A 21,131-nucleotide genomic window follows, 5' to 3' on the forward strand; every position below is an offset into this window, starting at 1 on the left:
TTTTTTTCTCTTTTTTTTTATTAGGTATTTTCCTCGTTTACATTTCCAATGCTATCCCAAAAGTCCCCCATACCCACCCCCCAATCCCCTACCCACCCACTCCCCCTTTTTGGCCCTGGCGTTCCCCTGAACTGGGGCATATAAAGTTTGCAAGTCCAATGGGCCTCTCTTTCCAGTGATGGCTAACTAGGCCATCTTTTGATACATATGCAGCTAGAGACAGATATTTGCATTCTTGACATAGTACTGTCTCTGCAGTCCTGTATGTTTGTACTTACAGAACATGTCAGCTATAGTCATCTGCGTTTTACATGACTTGTGGCCGTCCATGGCCATTCCTATGAACCTGGACAAGATTTTTGTAGACACCGACTTCATTATTTCTGTAGAGTTTGTTGTTTAAACAGTGTTGGTAAATCAGATATGATGTAGGCCTGCACTCAGGGATTACCAGGATTTGGCACATCATACACCAATAGTCACCCCTGAAAGCCAAATGCCTAGCCCCTCACTGCGAGAGTCCAGGTGAGGATCCGCCCTGACCATGCCCCCAGCTGTCGTGACAATTCTGGAATTTTGTTTCTTTAAAAAAAAAAGTACAGAAGTAGAATATGCTTTCATTTTATCCCTGGTATAGGATGTGGGGCTGTTCAGACTGTCCACAGCAGCTGACTGTGATTTCCCTCATGCTCTAGCAGAGGCAGAGTTTTGCCAGCTACAGTTTCTTTGACTGTGTGACATTAGGAATTCTGAGAATTTTTCAGAGGGTATATAAATGCTAGAGCTCTGAGAGGTGGGGGTCAGTGGTTGGTGGTGGAATGGGGGTTGTTTGCAGTTTGTTAATTGTCATTCTCAAAGAAGGAACAAAAGGAAAGAAATTGGGTTCAGAAACTTCTATCTTTGTCTCTTCTCTCTATCCTCCTTTCCTATGTAGTGTTAGGGAGTGAATTGGGGGTGGGAATAAAGGGTGGGAAAAGAAAAACCTACAAAGTAGCAAAGACCAGCTACACCCAGCCCTTTACTGGGGATTCTAGGCACCCCCTGACCACGCCTCCAGCCCCTCACTGGGAGATTCTAGGCATAGCTCCACCCCTGACCACACCCCAGCCCCTCACTGAGGGATTCTAGGCAGCAGTTCTACACCTGAATATGCGACCGACTGTCTTGTTACTTATTTTGAGACGAGGTATTGTCAGATTATCCAGGCTAGCCATGAGCTTTCAATGCTCCTGAGTACTAGAGCCATAGGAAGGAACCGTCATGCTTGGGTTCCAGGTTATAAATCTAAGTATTTCTCACTCCATTGTTTTACTTCTACCCTTCGAGGGTTTCATTTTTATGGATATAGCATCTCCTTGATCGTGTCAACTCCATTGGGATCTTCCTGACACTTTGGGATGACCTTATTTCTCTCAAGTCCTGCCCACTGTGTCCCTTATTGCTGTCTTTGGCACTGCCTGGTCTTCTTAAAACTAGTTCCAACTGGACTTGTCTCCAACTCAGGCAGCCGCAGTGGCAGCTCTTACTTATCCCACAGCTGAGAACTCTTCTGTCCCTTTTGTTGACACAGCTCTTGTATTGATTTATTTAAATTCCTGTGGAGCTGGAGGAATAGCTCAATGGTTAAGACTGGCTGTTTTTGTCTGTCTTATATGTATGTTTGTTTGTTTGTTTGTTTGTTTATTTGGGTTTTTTAGACAGTCTAATTGTGTAGTCCTGGCTGACCTGGAACTCACCCTGTAGCCCAGGCTAGCCTCAAATTCAGAAAGATCTGCATGTCTCTGCCTCATGAGTACTGGGATTAAAGGTGTGCACAACAGCTACCCTGGTACAGGCTGCTTTTGCAGATGACCTGGGTTTGATTCCCGGTACCCACATGGCAGATCACAACCATCTGAAACTTCAGTTCCAGGGGATCCAATCCCCCACTCTGGCCTGCAAAGGCATCGGACATATGTGTGGTGTGCAGACATATAATGGTGGTGGGCAAAACAATAATGAAACAAAAATAAGGGGTTTGGAAGTTTGGGTTTGGGGGAGGGGTGGTTTTGGTTTTGGTTTTGGTTTTGGTTTTTTGGTTTGTTTTTTTTCAGACAGGGTATCTCTCTGTGTAGCCCTTGCTGCCCTGGAACTCACTCTGTAGTGAGTTCCTGGCCTCAGACTCAGAGACCCGCACCTTGAACCACATGCAGCAAGAAAAAATAAGATTAAAGAAAAAAAATAAGTACAGCTTTAAAATAAATCTTTTTTTAAAATGTGGTATGTTTGACCCAGATGTCCCAAAATGGAAGAATGGATACAGAAAATGTGGTTCATTTACACAATGGAATACTATTCAGCTATTACGAACTAGGACACCATGAGTTTTACAGAAAAATGAATGGAACTAGAGGACACCATGAGTTTTACAGGAAAATGAATGGAACTAGAAAATATCATCCTGAGTGAGGTAACTCAGACCCAAAAGGACATACATGGTATGGTATGTACTCAATGATAAGTGGATATTAGCCAAAGTACAAAATACCTAGAGCCAGGTATGGTGGTGCACGCCTTTAATCCCAGTACTCGGGAAGCAGAGGCAGGCGGATTTCTGAGTTTGAAGCCAGCCTGGTCTACAAAGTGAGTTCCAGGACAGCCACGGCTATACAGAGAAACCCTGTCTCAAAAAAAAAAAAAAAGATTACCTAGGATACAGTCCACAGAACTCAAGAAGGTTAACAAGCTGAAGGGCCCAAGTGAAGATGCTTCAATCCTTCTTGGGAGGGAGAAGAAACAATCACAGGAGGCAGAGGGAGGGAGGTACCTGGGTGAGAGAGGGGAGGGGTGGGAAGGAGAACATGATCAGGTATGGGGGGTAGGGATGACAGGAGAGAAGCCCTGAGGGCCAGCAGAATGATTGGAACATGCAACCTCAGGGGGTGGGGACGGAGACCCCCTAGAAAACACCAGAGACCTGGAAGGTGAGAGGCTCTCAGGACTCAAAGGGAGGGACCTTAGATGAAATGCCCAACAGTGGGGAGAGGGAACTTATAGAGTTCACCGCCAGTAGAAAGACAGGGTAGCAAGTGGAGGGATAGGGTTGCAGTCCCACAGTCAAAAACTCTGACCCAGATTTGTTCCTAAAAGAACCACAGAGACAAAAGATGGAAGGAAAGGAGATCCAGTGACAGGCCCAATTTGGGATCCATCTCAAGGGGAGGCTTCAAGGCCTGACATTATTACTGATGCTATGGTATGCTTATAGACAGGAGCCTAGCATGGCTGTCCTTCAAGAGGCCCAACAAGCAGCTGACAGAGACAGATACTTATACCCATCTGTTGAACTGAAGTTGAGGACCCCTATGGTTGAGTTAGTAGAGGGCTGGAAGAAGCTGAGGAGGGGGACCCCATAGGAAGACCAACAAACCCGGATCCCTGAGATCTCACAGACACTGAGCCACCAACCAGGCAGCATACACGAACAGGTCCAAGGCACCCCATACATATATGGCAGAGGACTGCCTGGTCTGGCCTCAGTGGGAAAAGATGCGCCTGACCCTCAAGAGACTTGAGGCCCCAGGGAATGGGGAGGCCTGGTAAGGGGGAGACATCCTCTTGGAGATGTAAGGAGGTAGAATGGGATGAGGAGCTGTGGGAGATTGGACCGGGAAGGGGGCAACAACTGGAATGTAAAAAAAAAAAAAAGTAATTTTAAAAAGTCAAATAAGCCAGGCGTGGTGGAGCACGCCTTTAATCCCAGCACTTGGGAGGCAGAGGCAGGTGGATTTCTGAGTTCGAGGCCAGCCTGGTCTACAAAGTGCGTTCCAGGACAGCCAGGGCTACACAGAGAAACCCTGTCTCGAAAAACCAAAAAAAAAAAAAGTCAAATAAATCAAAGTTAATTTTAAAAAAGATTGGGGTATGTTTGGTGTTCTTTGTCTTCAGTTCATCTGTGGTATCTGATATGGACTATATACTCTGCGTGTGTCTCTGTTCTGAACAGGTGTGGTCTCTCCGAGGTGATGTGACCCGGGCCCCCACCCCTGCTGTGGTAGGAACTCTGCGCAGGACACACTGTGCTACTGGCCTTTAGTCTCCTCTGTGGCTGGCCAAGCTGGCAGCTACTCAGCAGACACAGCAGCCAACTCCAACTTCAGAGGGTCCAGTTCCGTGTGTTCCTCACTCAGCCCTGCACCCCCTTCCTCAAGCTCCTCCCTCAACCCTCACCCCAGTGCCTGATTCAGTGCTGTGAGTCCCTTCAGTCTACTGCCTCTTAATAGTTATCCGTGAAGTCACAGTGAGCAACTGCGCGTGACCCCACAACATGAGTGGTTTCTTCTTCTCAGTAGATAGCCGGGGGGGGGGGGGGCATGTTGCATTAAAGCCTATTGGCCCAACATGAGGGTGCACACCTTCCATCCCAGTGCTCAGGAGACATGAGCAGGCAGATCTCTGAGTACAAGGCCAGCCTGGTCTACAGAGTGAATTCCAGGCCAGCCAATGCTACACAGACCCTGTCTCAAGAAAAAAAAAAAAAAGAAAGAAAGAAAGAAAGAAAAAAAATTTTAAAAAGAAGAAAACTTTTTAAATGAAACATATCAAATGGCCCTCCAAAGCAGTATTAAGAAAGAAGGGGAAGCAAACTGGACAGCTCATACAGGGAGAGGTGCAGAGATGGAGGGCGAGAGGTGTTCCAGTGCAGAATTGTTTTCCAGTACAAACCAAAGGAAAAAACAAAATCTATATACAAGCATCTATATACAAATGGGTCACCTAATGCCCTCCCGCAGCAGAGTCACAGTAGTCTATGCTGACAAGAGCCAGGGCAAGGTCAAGTACAAGGGTGCGTGGGGCTCTTGGGATTCTGGGGCTGAGTCAGAACATTGAAATGTTGAGGTGACTTTGAACAGCAGTGCACACAGCGTTTGAGGCCACAACTGATTCCAACATCCTGTCTTGTTTTGTTACCCGCACCCCCCCACACACACACACAGAGGCAAAAAGCATCGTATTGAGTAGAGCAGGCTGACCTTGAACTCGCTGAGACCAGCATGCCTCTGCCCCCAAGTGCTGGGATTGAAGGCGTGTACAGCCACTTCTTACTTGGTTTTTAATATTGCTGGTGTTGCTCAGCCTCGAGGAAGAGATGTCACCTGAGCCACCACTGCAAACCACCCCACCCCCACCCCGCCCACTGACTCAGCCTAGCAATTTCTAGGTTTCTACTGTTGCTACATCAAAAATCACTAATTCCAAGGCTTAAAGGGACGCACAAACCGCACATCATCACACCCTGGAGGCTAAAACAGAAGGCTCACCTTGAGTTCAAGGTCAGCTTGGATTACAGAGTAAAATCCGGGCCCGAGTGAGACCTGGCTCAAAAAGAAAAGACCTTAACCTGTTACCTGAGATCAGAACATTCTTGGACAGGGAAAAGTAGAAACCACTGTACTCTGCTCACCGTCCTCCCTCGGGCCCCTTACTGTGTTCAGTATGAATGACATCTGCTTTGGTGACACAATGACCCTGTAAGGAATGACATGTACCTCAGGTTCAGACAGTAGACACCCAAGTTTGGACAGTCCACCAATTTGGGATTAGAGGACCAGCCCTAGGGAAGAAGGTTCCCCTTGAGATAATACAGCTCTCCCTCTCAAAATTCCCTGCCCCCAGTGCAGCGCCTGGAAGTCGCCATGAGGCTGGCCTGGGTCTGCCAGGAATTCTGAGGCCTGAGGCCTGACTCAGAAGGAACTATTTCTTGTTTCCTGTGATGACTTTTTCTTCTAGATGCTGGCCCAGAGCCTCGGCATGCTTTTAAACCCCCAAACTAACACTCTGAACTTCCTCTGTGTCTAAACTTTGATGCCAAGACTGTCAGATCCCAGGCCCTGCTCAGAATCTGGCACTATCAGCCCTGTGAACCAAGCTGGTAGGCCTATGTCACTGTCCTGAGCAGAGCAGCTGGCTCACAGCACAGCTAGCCACATAGGAGGCTCTGTGTCGGGTTTCAGGGAGAGTCCTCCACAGTTGAGCAGGTAAGAGCATCTTGCTTAGCATGGAGATTAAGTGAAGGACCCTGAACTGGGGACCATTGTGGATCAAGTGTCACTGCTGGATCTTCAAAGGAAAGAAGAGTTGGAACAGAGACCAGGAGAGTCTCACCTGCTGGTTCCAAAGGAGGGGTAAAGGACTTCGAGGTAACACAACCCCCTGAGACACTGGGCCACACATATCCTCCCTGGATCTATCAGAAGAAAGCATCTCTTCTCTACTCCACTGAGCTGTAATGCCACGATCCATGTCAGGGCCTCATTCCAGACCTGAGAGATGATGGGCCCTGCTGCTGGTGGTTTGCTAGGAGCCTGGAGCCTGCTCAGCCCATCTGCTCTGCATAACCAGCTGCCCACGTCTGAGGGACTGAAGGACAAAAGTCTCTCCCAGCTCTGGAAGCCATGTGCTCAGATTCCAGGAAAAAAAAAAAAAAAAAGCCCTTTCGCCGGGTGTCCCCTGGCTTGTGCAGTGAAATGCCCCCCTCCCGGCCTCACTGCAAACATTGTGACCCTATGACAATGTCAACAGTGAAACTGAGGACCGTGGCAGGAACCCCTACAAGGATGATCACCCCCTCATCAGATCGCTACAAGGACCATGGGGCTGAGCTTGATTGAAAGCCTTATGGCATGAGGGAGGCAGCTAGATGGAGACATCTTGGGAGACAAGCGAGGGGCTGAGGCGAGCCTCACGGTCTCTCAGGATGGCAAGAGAAGCCTGGGAAATAAAATGGCTGCACATCGCAGGTAGAATACGAAAATAACATTATTATTGTTCTGGCCTCTGGCATCCCCGCCCGCCCGCCCCTGCCCAAGCCACGAAGCTCATCGATTCACGCACACAGGCGAGGATGCACTTGGTGTTTACTGGGGGTGAGCTGGAGAGAAGGCTTGGTTGTCACACTTTCTTGGTGATGTATTTGGGGGTGGCAAGCTCATAAATTCGAGGAGATGCCTGAGCCACCAGAGAGGCTGGGGAGATGTAGTATGGGTTGTAGCCCTCGTTGAGGTCCTTTCGAATTTTGGGCTGGGCCAGGGAGATGATCCGTGAACTGGCCACCGCGTTCTTGGTGACATCCAGGACCTCCCACTGAGGACTGCGATCAGGAACGCACTTTTCTGACAGGGCCTTGGGTGCTAAAGGGCAAAAGAGAGGAACAGCACCAGGCTCAGAGTTCTCAGGCAAAGCTCCAAGCTGGGTCTGCCCATCAGCACATGAGTGACAGATATGTGTGGGCCACGCCCACAGTGTCAAATCCGGAGCACAACAGCATCCACATGTACTCGGAGTATTACACAGCCATGAACAGGACTAAGGCTCTGAAAGAGCTCAGCATGGTGGATGGGGAACTCAAGGACAATAAGAGAACCAGACACCAAAGGACAAACAACATGGGGGATCCCATGACAGGAAACGTCCAGGGCAGGTGAATTCAGAGAAGAAAGTGAGTCTAGAAGTACCAAGCACTAGAGAGGGGATCAAGTGACTGCTCATGAGGACAACGCTTTCTTTTGTAGCAATAGAATGTTCCAGAACTGTGTAGGTGATGATTGGATAACTTTGTGAAGATGTTGAAAACGGAGCCAGGCGTGGTGGCACACACCTTTGATCCCAGCATTTGGGAGGCAGGCAGGCGGATTTCTGAATTCGAGGCCAGCCTGGTCTACAGAGTTCCAGGACAGCCAGGGCTACACAGAGAAACCCTGTCTCAAAAAAAAAAAAAAAAAAAAAAGATGTTGAAAACCACCTTTTAAGAGGGTGAATTGTGAAGAAGACATCTCAGTTGGTCACAGCACTCAGAAAGAAGACCACAGTTACCAGGGAGAACATGGTCTTTCTCCACCTGGGGAAGCGGGGAGCCTAGTCTGTGTCCGCTTTATCTCTGGGGGTTCTATAGGGTGAGGTATAGGAGAGACTGCACTGAGGCCCTGGGGAGAGAAAGTAGATCCCTGGGACAGAGAACCACGTGGAAACACAGCTGTGTGTGTGTCCACAAGGAGCTCTCTCTCAAAAGGATCAACAAAGCCTTGAATGTGGCAACACCATCCTGCCCAGAGCCTCGCATCCCAGGCTGAGAACTGAAAAAGCAAGGTGAATGCCAGCAGGCAGTGAGAATTCTGGATTTTTTTGTTTCTCTTAAAAAACACAGAAATATTGTAAGACTATGTTTTTGTTTTAAACCTAGATGTGGGATGTGGGGCTGCTTTGGACTGTCTGCGGCAGCTGACTATGATTTGCCTCCTGCTCTAGCAGAGGCGTGGTTTTGCCAGCTGCAGATAGTTCCTGTGACATTTGGAATTCTGGGGACTTTTCAGATGGTATATAAATGCTAGGGCCCTGAGAGAAAGGATGAGGTGTTGGTTGTTGTTGGCAGTGGTTTGTTAAGTAGTCCTGCACAAAGAAGAAACAAAAAGAAAAAAGTAGATTTTGAGACAGCTAAGATCAAACTTGCCCCAAGGAACCCGACACTCCTAATCAGCAGGAAGTAGTCCGATGGCTACTTTGTAGCCCCTGACGTTATTCAGAGATCTCATTCCTTTCCCCTCTATCCTTTCTTCTCTCTTATCTAGTGTTAGGGGGTTAAAAGGTTGGAAGAAAAGGGGTGAAGGATGATAGAAAGAAGAACCCACAAAGCAGCAAAGACCACTACACCTGCATCCGTATCTGTGTCCTGACTGCGACACAGTGTGACCAGCTGCCCCTCGCTTGCTGTCCCCTCATGGCAATCCCACCAGGGTGGGCTGTCCCCTCAGGTCCTTTCTTTGGGTACTTTGTCACAGCAAGAGGGAAAAGTAGCTAATACAAGCCCTTTCCCTCAGAACGAAAAGTGCCCCCGGCTAGATCAAAGCTCTACAGCAAAGGGTCTAATGAGCCAGCATCTGGGACTTGGTGGTCCCAGGGCAGGGGGTCAACCCGCCCCGGGCTCAGACCATTGAAGCTTTCATTTCTTTTTAAGAACGACTTTATTATATAATGATATGATTAGTATTGTCTGTATGCAGTGCTGTGCACCACGAGTGTGCCTGGTGCAGGCAGAAGCCAGAAGAGCGTGTCTGCTCCGGGAGCTGGAGTTACTGACGGTTGTGAGCTGCCATGTGGGTGCTGAGAGGAATCGAACCCCGGTCCTGTGGAAGAGCAGCCAGTGCTCTTAACTGCTGAGCCGTCTGTCTAGCCCCAACATCTGGGTGTTTAAACTCTGTGAAGCACAGTATGACAGTGGAGAGGAGACGCCCTCCAACCCCAACAGGACTGAGGAGGCAGAGCTGGGCGCGTGCTCCCACCCACAGCCAAACACATCCCCAATCTGCCAGTGGCAGGCAAGCGCCTGGCAGGTGCAGGGCTCCAGCCGTACCCTGTCACCTCAGGAAGTCTGATAAAGCACTAGTGACCATCTCCTAGACAGAGCACCTGCAAACTGTAAACCATGACCTGGGACAGAGAGAGCTGGGAACCCCAAAAGGCCAGCCATCTGCTCTATGGGCGTCAGACAAGAGCAGCCCAGACTCACTGACTCTGCAAGCTGCTGGCCTCTCAGGGCCAGCACACAGTGGACAGTATGCAACCAAGACACACCCAGGCCAGCATCACGTACAGGCAGTGATGCGTGAGCAAAAAAACAAACAAAACAAAACAAAACAAAACACCATGTAGACCACATCAGGGCTCCAGGGTCTGAAGTGAACAGGGTGCAGGAATGACACCAGGAGGGGGAGTCCTGAGGCCACCAACATGCAAGGCAACTGCTGAAGGTTACCAAACCCCGCTGGCCACTGCGTCCTGGGAGTGAGAGTCACAGGGTGGGGGAGCATTGTGCTACAGGGACAGCCCACGGGGTTCCAGCCTGGTCAGTGTGCGGTGAGGGGTTGAGGGAAAGCCTGGAAGATGCGTGTGAACTTGTCCACACGGGCTCTGCACCATGTGTACGAAGCGTGTGAACTCTAGGTTGTGACATTAGGTGTTCCTTTTATTTTCTTCCTTAGGCTCGTTTGTCTTTCCCATGATGAGTGCGCCTTACTGCTGCCACTCGCAAAGGAATATTCAACTCTCACACAAAAGGGAATCAAGCAAGCAATTGCTCCAAAGCAGCCCTCACAGCTCAGCCTGGCTGCCTGGTGCCTGCCCTCAGCTTCATCTCTGCACCAGCTTGCTCTGCCAATGCCCTCAGCTATTATATAACCTCTGGCAGGGTCCAGGATTCAGAGAGCAATGCACAAGGAAGACACACACCGGGCAAGCACGGGCCTCCAACCCGTGTCTCCTCACCGCACCCTGTGTCTCCATCCCACATCCACCAGGGCATCCACTCACTTGCCAGCTGAAGAAGGCGGTTATAGTCTGACACGTAAGGCTTGGGTTTTGGCATAGGGTCCCACTCTTCCAACAGAGTGGCTGGGGGCCTGGGCTTTGCCAGCCGAAGCGTCCGTGGGGTCGGGACTGCCATCTGGGCTGCTCTGGAGACTTGGGAAACCTGGAAACAGGAACAGAGGGAGACTGAATTGGTCACGATTCAGAGCAGTGCACAGAGCAGGCACGCCCTGCCTCCCAGGGAGAAATCGGTTTTGCAGTGTGTTCGACAAGGCTTAGTAGCCACAGTAAGTACATCAAGAGCCCCTCTCCAGGGACACCACAAAATGGTAATGCTTTCAGCTGCTTTAGGAAAGGTAAACTATAAAGCAAAATACCAGAACTAATAATAGCCCAACATGGTGGTGAACACCTTTAATCTGGCATTTGGGAAGCAGAGGCAGACAGATCTTTGTCAACTGGAGGCAGCCAGCCTGGTCTACCCAGTGAAACCCTGTCTCAGAATGAATATGATAGAGAAAAAACAAGCTGTCGGTGGATAGTCACAGGCTTGAAAAGACCCTGGTGCAAATGTGGCAGCAGAGACTCCATGCACAGCCACAGGAGAGCAGCTCAGGGCACAGTTTTGAGGGATTCCTGTGACCTCAAAGCTCTGTCTGACATCAGTGCACAGCGTGCGTGCAAAGCTGAATTCACCTGATCAACGTGGGGCACGGGTTCAAAGGCTTCCACATCAACCAAGGATTACACTGTGAATGCCTAACACGCGGAGGAAGGTAAGCACAAAATGAGCTTCTGAGGTGTGAGGGGCAGGGACAACTGAGGCTGCTGCCGTGAGAGTCTGGCAACACCATGAGGGGCTACTGAGATGGATGCCACAGACTGCCAAGGCAGAGGGACTGCCATGGAAATGGGCAGGCCAAGGTAGATATTTCCCTAAGGTACGTTCTTTTAAATATATATATATATATATATATATATATACTTTAATAATTTTTATGTATATGTGGGACAGTGCGTCTCATGTGTGCAGTACCGGCAGTAGCCAGAAGAGGGTGCCAGATCCTCTGCAACTGGAGTTCCAGCCGGTTTGGCACCACCAGGGTCACAATGAGGATGGGGTGGAGCCCAGTCCTTCAGATGAGCAGCCAGTGCTCCTAAGGGCCACCTCACAGGCTTCATTGTCCAAAAGCTCAGAATTAGGTCTGTGGCTGCCGCTCATCACCCACCTTTGAAAAGCCGCTGCATTTTCCAGCCTGAGTCTTCCCCACTGACCCTCTAACAGGTCCCCTTTTCAAGCCTGTTCCCTGGCAGGCCCAAAGAGAGGCCTACATGTACTGACAATCTAGCAGGGCTTCTTGAATTCTGAGAGCAATGCACACAGGAAGACACAGACCCAGCCCTGGTACCTTAGTTTCGAGACTACAGAGGAATAGTAACAGGAGTAACAGAGAGACTACTCCAGTACAGGTGAGAATGCAGGTGGACCCTGTGTGTTAGGACAAGCGTGAATGGGAAGGTTTCTAGGCAAAGCCTGGGCCTGGCTGAGGCGAGACCGTCAGCTGTTACAGGGAGCAACTTACAGAAGGAGAGAATGTTCCCAATGGGGCCTCATCCCCGGGTCCAGGAACCTGGACTCTCCAGAGGGTCTGTCCCAGTGACCATGGCAGCTGTAGGAGATTGCAGCCCTGAGACACGGGAGCAATCTGGATGCAGGCCTGCAGGAATGTGAGGGCACCTCCGAGTGTGAGGACGGAAGCAAAGGCAGTGGGTGAGAAGAACCATGTGTTGGATCCAAATGAGAAGCAAGTTCAAAAGTCAAGACTGAGGGCCGGGCGTGGTGGCACACGCCTTTAATCCCAACACTTGGGAGGCAGAGGCAATGAATTTCTGAGTTCGAGGCCAGCCTGGTCTACAGGGTGAGTTCCAGAACAGCCAGGGCAATACAGAGAAACCCTGTCTCAAGAAAGAAAGAAAGAAAGAAAGAGAGAGAGAGAGAGAGAGAGAGAGAGAGAGAGAGAGAGAGAGAGAAAGAAAGAAAGAAAGAAAGAAAGAAAGAAAGAAAGAAAGAAAGGAAGGAAGGAAGGAAGGAAGGAAGGAGTATGGGAGCATATGACAGGGGTGGCATGCTATGCTGCTGGGACTTTGTTTTGTGTTTTTGAAACAGGGTCTAATGCAGCCCAGGCTGGCCTTGAACTCACTGAGTGACTGAAGGTGGCCTCGAACTCTCGATGTTCCTAAATCCATCCCATGAGTGCCATGGCTGGCAGATGTGTGCCACCACACCTGGCTGGATTGGGGGTTGGCGGTGGTTTTTTCATTGTTGTTGGTAGAGGTTTTCTTTTAACAGAATCTCTCTCAGAGCCCTGACTGTCCTGGAACTCATTATGTAGACCAAGCTGGATTCAAGCTTACAGAGATTCTCCCTCCCCTGCCTCTGTAGTGCTGAGACTAAAGGCAGGCACCACCGTCCTCCACAGGTTTTTAGTTTTTAGATGGTCTCTCTGTGTGTTAGGGATTGTTTCTAATGCGCTGTCTTTTTTTTTTTTTTCTTTCGAGACAGGGTTTCTCTGTATAGCCTTGGCTGTCCTGGAACTCACTCTGTAGACCAGGCTGGCCTCGAACTCAGAAATCCGCCTGCCTCTGCCTCCCCAGTGCTGGGATTAAAGACGTGCGCCACCACGCCCGGCTAATGCGCTGTCTTATTTTGGCTGCCAAAGCCACACTTCCAGACCTCAGGGTCCCTGCCCCCAGCTACCTTCGATTGATAATAAAGAATTGTCATATAGCCATTGGCTGGGCCGGGACATGGGGCGGGGCTTCTAGATTGTTCAGGCTGGGAGGAAACAGAGAGAGGGAGTTGGGGGGGGACTGAAAATCACCGTGACTCAGAGGGAGAGGGATCAGATTTAGGAGCTGCAGGAGAGAAAGCATCCAGCAATGTAGGAGGAAAGGGAAAGCGGCCCTATGGGAGGGTGAGGGGGTGCTAACCAGAAGGTAACAGGGCAGCAAAGATAAAATAGATTTAGAAAGTGTTAAGCCAGGAATGCCAGAAGGAACTGTGTGGTAGCCACAGGGAGGGTTAGAAGTGCCCAACCATTGAGCTAGTCAAGGCATATCAAAATTAGCTGGTGTGTGTGTGTGTGTGTGTGTGTGTGTGTGTGTGTGTGTGTGTGTGTCTTCCATTCAAGAATCCAGAGAACTCACGGGCAGGTGCAGTATACAGGCGACCCACCGAGAGCCAGAGCAGTTTAATTCACAGCTACCCCATGAAGTCCTGATTAGCCTAGAATTTGCTATGTAGACTGGGCTGGCCTCAAACTCCTGGAAATCTGTCTGCCTCTTGCCTGGGACTAAAGGTGTTCAGAACCATACTAGCTCTCCACCTTGTGTTTGGAGACTGCATCTCTCACTGAGCCTGGAGTTTGCTGATTCAGCTAAGACTGAATCAATAGCCAGGGAACCCCAGAGAGACTTTAAAATTATTTAAAAAGCAGGTCCAGGTGACCACACAGAGTAACTGGCCACATCCCTTTAGGTGATGTTCCTCCATCACGGAGCCCCAGACTCTGTGATGACCAGATGCTGTGATGACCGAGAGTGATCAAACATCAATTGATCCCAGTTGGCAGGAGAGGGTGATAAGGCTCAAGGGCCAGAGGGGGAGGACAGAGGTTGTCAGATGACCTAGTGAACCCCACCCCCACCCCATAGAGGCTGTGCCCCCATCATCTCACCTGAATTTAAAGGCAGCTGTTCCCACTGTCCCAACACTTAAGAGTGTATGGCAAGCGCTGCCTACCTCAGACATGTTAATGCTCCAGATGTTATTGCGAACCTTCGGGGTAGCCAGTTGCTTCAGCCGGTTAGAAGCTTGGTACTCCAGAGTGGACCGAGGGATGGACCAGATGGGCGTTGTCCTGAAAGACACTTGGAGTTCAGCCATCACCCCCACTCCTCTGCAGAGCTGTGGGTGACTAACTGTATGTGCATGGTCTTTCCCAGAATGCTCCTGGGATGGGTGAGCCTAAAGACGCTGAGGTACAAAATACCTCCCAGAGGAAATCCCGTGAAGAGAGAAGCTTCTGCCAGGTGTCCAGCCCAGAGTGCGAGGCATCCTCCCTTTCTTCCTTAACTTTCCTGTGTGGCAAAGGGCCAGCTCCCCTTCCCATCAGGAGCCACAAAGGGCTAGGGAAGTGACTACCCTGAGCTCAGAGGGTAAAATCGGGAGCTATCTCCGCCCTCTCCAAGAACAAACGCTGCTGACCTGAGCTTCAGCAACAGCTAACTCCAACCGTCCCGCCAGAAGCTGGAATGCAGCAGCTCGCCCTGAAGCCCACCCAGCACAGGGGACATCACCAGCCACATGTGAGCATGACTTCCCCCAACTCAGATGACAGTATAGCATTAACACAGAACAGGGCTGCACATAGACACAGTGGTGGCACAGGTCCTGCCTCAGCCATCAGTGTATAGTAGAGACAGCAAAGGTTTGCCCAAGGGGCCCTTCAGAAAGCATGAATGCCCTTCAGGTCCGTCCTCTATAACCTGTGGTCACGAGTGCCAGTGTCACTCATGCTGATCAAAGTCAGGCTGATAGATCACCGGCGGGTGTCATCCCCTTGATCCCTGAGGTCAGACTGCTAAGGGACATTGGCTAGACCTCTTGAGACTCAGCAGCCAGAAGCAGGGCACATTAACCCCCTCTCAGAATGAAACAGGAAGAGGTTCTGCGCCTGGCCGCCCTCCCCCTACCTGTTATTGTTGTAATATTCCTGGTAGAACCGCTTGGGCCTCGAAAGCTCCTCCATGCGCTGGGACACCACTGGACAGAAATGACCTGGTCACCACAGCTACCCTAGGCCCCAGCAGGACCCACCCTCCACCCCAGGGTTCTACTCAGCCCTCCACAGGTCCAGGCACAGGGCACAGGCTAGAGACATGGGCAGACACTTGGCCAAAAGTGTCCCCAGCCACAGGCATAATACAACAGACAAGACTGGCTCCTTCCTCCCCATGGTTAAACCTAAGAGGCTCGTAAACTAGGTTTTTGTCTGAAGTTGGTGCTGGCCTAGGATTTCTAGGGTTGGGGCAGGGCATGGATGAGACTAGAGCCCCAAGAGAGGTCATCCTTGGCTACACTCATCCACAGAGGAGCTCTTGTTGGGGTCTTTATTTGAAGGAGTCTTTATGCTCAAAGAAGATGGATCCCATTTGGGAAGGAAGGCAGGATCTCTGTAATACAAATACTAGCCCTGCCCAGATTTGCCTTAGGGACTACCCTGAACCCATCTCCCTGCAATCCCACAGGGTTCCAGCCACTCAGAGAGGTGGGAAAGGACTGGAGTCCTGAGAGTGGCCTGGGAAGGTGGCTGGTAGCCACATACTGAGCAGAGCCAGCAGGCCCTGGACCAGGCAGAGGACACCCAGGCTGCCCCAGAGAGAGACAGAACCTACCAGGGACCGTGATGGTCAACGTGGTGTCCTCGATAAATCGCTCGGTCCAGTATACAGAAGGCCTGGAATACAGCCGAGCAGCTCAGGGCAGGGTGCCCTGTGCCCTGTGCCCAGTGCCCTGTCCTCTGCTAGGGAAGGGAAGCCTGAGGCCCTGGAACAATGGACAGGAGGCTGGGGAACCAGGAAGCACAGTCGGGGGAACAGAAGGTCAGGCTGGATTAGGGCAGCGAGCACCAGGGGAAACACAGATTATCTAGAGTGAGGCCCATGTTCCAAGATGGAGCACATGAAAAGGCCAAGTGCAGCCTGGAGAGCTGGGCCCCTCAGGTACACAGACACAGCCCAGCAGGCCTAATGCACAGCAGGAAGACAGAGGCAGGACAGCCCTAGCTCTAGAGCCCTCCACCCCTGCAACTTGGTCCCTGGAGAGAAGGCAGCTCAGGTGTATCCTTGGAGCTTGGCATGTCCCTGACATGGACAGGTGACAGAGGGAGGGGACACCCCAACTCACCAATACAGGCAGAACTGCAAGTTGGTCTTGCGTGGGGAAATCCAGGCATAGCCCTTACAACAGCGCCCCGTCCTGCGATGAGACAGGGTCCCAGGCCCTGCCTTTGCCTCTGGGTCCCCACTGGCTCCCAGATTCCTCACTGTCCTCTGGGTACCACCCAAGGGTCCCACCTCTGGTGCCTTGCCTGGTGCCTCCCAACAGTCCATTTATTCTCTACGTGTCCTGCCCAAGGTGCCACAGGGGTGATGGGCTGGTGTCCGGGTGTCAGAAGAGCACAGCAGGCTAGGTCACCTACTACCTCACCACCTCATGGGCCCCAGCCCTCACCTGTCTCTCAGACATTGCCAGTTGGTCTTAGGCTTCGCCAGCTCCAGCAGCCTCCGGCTCCTCTTTTTCCTGCCCTTGGCTGTGGAGACACTGGGAGTCCGCTCAGTGATGGACAGATGGCTGCAAAAGAATGTGGCATCAGGGCCTGCTGGTCCACCCTGACGTGTCTTGGAGCTTACAGAGCAGTCTTGCTCCCCTACCAGGAGCCTCCGGTCAGCTCTGAGCCCCTGGAGCAGTGGACACTGGGTGTGTTTGCTGTCACCCAGGCCCCACACTGTCCAGAAACTGAGCCCTGAGCCCACGGAACCAGAAGTAGCCAGCTCCCACCTCCTGGGGCTGTTGGGAGAATAAACACGACATTCACTTCTCTCCCTAGTGTTTATTGAGGACCTGGAGGAGGACAGAGCTACGAGTAGCGTCCCTTGCCTCTGGGAAGCTGGGGGTGGGGGGGTCTCCAAGGGGAAGGACAACGAAGGTGTCCAGGATAGACTGGTGTGTTAGCATCTGCCTCCTTGGCACCTACCTGCCCACTGGGTCCCCAACACCCACCTCATTTCAACCACTTCCACCTCCAGGTCTTGTTGAAGAGGACCATCCAGATTGGAGGTCTCCGGGAGCTCTTCCCCAGCCATCTCCTCTGGGGGGATTTCCTCCTCTGGTTCTTCTGAGGTTCGCCCTGTAGTGGCCTTAGAGCCCTGCAACCAATGGCTCCCAAATGGCTCGCTCTCAAGGTCCAAATTGCCATTGTTCTGTCCCTGCTTTAACTCTCCCAAAGTCTTGACCTCCGGGATTGGGTTACTGAGCAAACTGGCCCGGTGTTCACCAAGTTCCCCCATGTGTACTGCCCCTCCTAACCCTTTAACCTCACTCCCTCCCTCAGCACCCAAATGGACCTATGGTTGCCACAGCAACAGAAGAATGCCCACCCATGGATTCCGAGGCCCCATTCCATCCCAGTGTTGGAGCTAAGTCTGAGGTGCACAGCTCAGGACTCCACCCTTCGTGTCTTTCTTTTGGAGTGGGAGACAAGAGGCGACAGGGTCTCACTATGTAGCCCAGGCTGGCCTCAACCTCCTGAGTGCCGAGATGACCCATCTGTGCTGGACTTCAGAGTTGAGCCTGGCTTCAGTTCTCACAGAAGGGTGTGCCCCTCCAGTGGGTGGGTTTATGGACTCCACAGGGATTTCTGGGCAGAATTTTTTCTTTTCCCTTTAAAAGAGCCACAAGAAAGAAACCACATCTCTGCTTCCTGGTTATGATTGGGCTTATCTTTAATGTCTGTTGCTCAAGCAGCCATTCTGTGACCACAGGGCCTGTTAATCTGATGGCAGGTGAGCTTCCAAACATAGCACCCTCATAGATGGCTCTGGCTTTCTACTTCTTCCTCTGGTAGCTGACTCTCAGGTCCTCACAGCTCAGGGTCCTATGACACATGCAGACTCTGCCCTGAATTATATAAGGAAGTACCTTCCGAATATACCACCTTGCATCTTACAATGAGATGATGGCTGTGACAGAGGGCACTGCCAACACACCCCCATTTCCAGCCTGAGCACGTGGGGAGCTGATAGAACAGAGGACCGTGACCCCCATACCATGGCTGGAGAGACTCCATCTCTACTCTCACTGCTTTTACAAGAGTAGGATTGAGATGAGGTCATGGAGGCAAGTGGAAGGGGCAGAGTCCCAGAGACCAGGGCGATGAGGAAGTAATACCTTTCCAAAGCTCACAGCTAAGGGGCCAGATGCAGGGTGATACCCAACCTCTGACACGTGCTGGCTAACCTTGACTGTCATCTGAGACCAGCCTGGCTGGAAGGATTAAAGGGAGACCTTCCCCCAGAGTGGCCAGTACTTTCCAATATCTGCTCAGCTATAGTAAAGTCTAAGGGGAAGGCCGTGTTGCCTCCTGGCCTTTGCTTCTTGCTGGTGAGTGTGTATACTCTATTGTCACCTCCACTGCTGCCACCTTCCTTCACTGATATCAGAACCCAGATTTTTTTTCAACTTTCCAGGGTGGACTGAAGACCAGTGGTTCTCTAGGAACCCTCAGGCCTTCAGTGACAGATTGGGACTGCTAAGGTATCCAGCCTTATAGACTAAACAGTTGCCAGGTAGTCAGCTGCTGCACAGGGTAGGCAGTCACTACTGGACTAGGCAACCCATATCCTCCTGAGAGCCAATCTAATAAATGCCTTCCCTTCTGATATCCTGGAGAGCCCTGGCTAACACATGAAAGGTGGTGGAACTAGAGCCATTGCGGACCCCAGGGACTACGGAGGTACATTCTCCATCTTGGGTTTCCCAAGCAGGAAAGAAAATCGGCATAGAGAAGAATTGTGCTGAGGGGTGGGGACATGACTCAGCAGTTAAAAGCTTGCTGCTCTTGCAGAGGACCTGAGTTTGGCTCCTGGTACATCACATGTGCCTGTAACTCCAGATCCAAGGGGCTCTGACACCATCTTCTGGTCTTGCCAGGTGTCTTAGTTACTGTTCTGTAGCTGTGAAGAGACACTATGACCAAGGCAACTGGTAAAAGAAAGCATGTAGTTGGGGGTTTGCTCACAGTGATGGGGAGTGAGCCCATGATGACCACAGCGGGAAGCACGGCAGCAGAGAGACAGGCATGGTGCTGCAGCAGTAGCGAGAACTTACACCTCAGCTTCAAGTGGGAAGCGTAGGTCAAGAGAGACTGGACTTTACACAGGCTTTTAAAACACCAGTGACATACATCCTCTAACAAGGTCATACCTCCTAATTACCCCAAAACAGTTCTACCAACTGGGGACCCAGCATTCTGATATGTGAGCCTGTCTTAGGGTTTCCATTGCTGTAAAGAGACACCACGATCAGGGCAACTCTTATAAAGGACAAGTTAATTGTGGCTGGCTTACAGGTTCAGAGTTTCGGTCCATTATCATCAGGGCAAGAATCATGGCAGCATCCTGGCAGACATAGTGTTAGAGGAGCAAAGAGTTCTACATCTTGATCCAAAGGTAGCCAGGAGAGGACTCTGTCTTCCACAAGCAGCCAGGAGGACACTCTCAAAGCCCACCCACACAATGACATACTTCCTCCAACAAGGCCACACTTCCTAGTAGGCACTTGATTTTTCAGGACTTACTTTAATAAAGATTCTTAAATGTTTTAACCTACCCTCTAGCCCACCAGAGAGAGTAGAAAAGAAAGGTTATTAGGGCTAGGCTGTGGTGGTTGTACACCTTTTATCTCAGCACTTGGGAGGCAGAGGCAGGTGGGTTTCTGAGTTCGAGGCCAGCCTGGTCTACAGAGTGAGTTCCAGGACAGCCAGGACTACACAGAGAAACCCTGTCTCGAAAAAAACTATAACAAACGAAAGAAAGAAAGAAAGAAAGAAAGAAAGAAAGAAAGAAAGAAAGAAAGAAAGAAAGAGAGAAAGAGAGAGAGAGAGAGAGAGAGAAAGAGGAAGGAAGGAAGGAAGGAAGGAAAGAGAAAGAAAGGAAAGAAAGAAAGGAAAAAGAAAGAAAGAAAGAAAGAAAGAAAGAAAGAAAGAAAGAAAGAAAGAAAGAAAGGAAGGAAGGAAGGAAGGAAGGAAGGAAGGTAGGTAGGTTATTAGGACACAGGGGAAGTGGACCTGTTTAGAAATAGTTCTTTGAGGCGATTCCAATCTTCATTCTAGGATACCAGCAGTTCAGTCTACCAGCAAACCACCAAACAAGAATCAGCAGCTGCAGGCCAATCCACTTGACAGACAGCAGCAGTTCAATGTAGAAGAAACTTTGAGGCTCCGCCAATCGGCCTGAGTCCACGGAGGTGGCAAGAGGCCACTGGAATATCAAGAGAAGTTCTTTAGAGAGTTACTCTTCATGAAGTCACGTCATGACAAGTGAAGATCAGCAATGCAAGACAAACCAGTACAGGAGCATCATCAGCAAAGACTAGTGAGGCAGAGCAAGGCGAACCAGTGCTCCAGCCCTGTCCCACCATCTGTGGTCAAATTCATATTCTTAGCCGGGCAGTGGTGGCACACACCTTTAATCCCAGCACTTGGGAGGCGGAGACAGGCGGATTTTTGAGTTCGAGGCCTACAAAGTGAGTTCCAGGACAGCCAAGACTATACAGAGAAACCCTGTCTAGAAAAACCAAAAAAAAAAAAAAATCATATTCTTTCTAATCATCGTGCATCCTTTCATGTGTCTGCTTCAATAAAACGTGTTTTCACCTGTCTGCCTCAGCGCAACATCATTATGACCTGCATCTCCAAAGAAACCAGAAATTTCCACTTCAACTTCCCATGAGCCAAGCATATTCAAACCACCACAGAGCCTATGAGGGCTATTCTCATTCAAACCAACACATTCCACTTTCTGGCCCCAAGAGGCTGGTGGCCACATCATAGTGCAAATGTATTAAGTTCAATTTCAAAAGTCTCCATAGTTTATCACAGTATCAGCACTGTTGAAAATTTCAAAGTCTCTTCTAAGACTCATAGCAATCTCTTTCATGTATAAATTTAATT

At 50.5% G+C, this 21,131-nt stretch overlaps 1 protein-coding gene and 1 long non-coding RNA gene across 4 annotated transcripts; one reads left to right on the forward strand and one right to left on the reverse strand.

Moving 5' to 3' along the window:
• Nucleotides 1-6,879: 6,879 nt before the first annotated feature.
• Theg (testicular haploid expressed gene) lies at nt 6,880-17,539 on the reverse strand. 3 transcript variants are annotated; one of them, NM_011583.3, is made up of 8 exons: nt 17,183-17,539; nt 16,634-16,753; nt 16,307-16,378; nt 15,796-15,857; nt 15,094-15,163; nt 14,141-14,258; nt 10,342-10,501; nt 6,880-7,169 (listed from the first exon to the last, which is right to left on the reverse strand). In NM_011583.3, the coding sequence occupies exons 1-8, from the start codon at nt 17,467-17,469 to the stop codon at nt 6,931-6,933; spliced, it is 1,128 nt and encodes a 375-aa protein (NP_035713.1). In that variant the 5' UTR covers nt 17,470-17,539; the 3' UTR covers nt 6,880-6,930. The 3 variants fall into 3 exon arrangements, with proteins under 3 accessions (NP_035713.1, NP_954696.1, XP_006513642.1); XM_006513579.3 differs by lacking the exon at nt 6,880-7,169 and adding an exon at nt 8,978-9,229 and having other exon boundaries at nt 17,183-17,538; NM_199226.1 differs by lacking the exon at nt 16,307-16,378.
• Nucleotides 10,231-20,839, forward strand: Gm51808. The gene is made up of 2 exons (XR_003949013.1): nt 10,231-11,114; nt 20,292-20,839. It is a non-coding gene; the product is annotated as a predicted gene, 51808 (long non-coding RNA).
• The last annotated feature ends 292 nt before the right edge of the window (nt 20,840-21,131 follow it).

Source organism: Mus musculus, chromosome 10 (genome assembly GCF_000001635.26).
Source record: "Mus musculus strain C57BL/6J chromosome 10, GRCm38.p6 C57BL/6J".
NCBI lineage: Eukaryota > Metazoa > Chordata > Mammalia > Rodentia > Muridae > Mus > Mus musculus.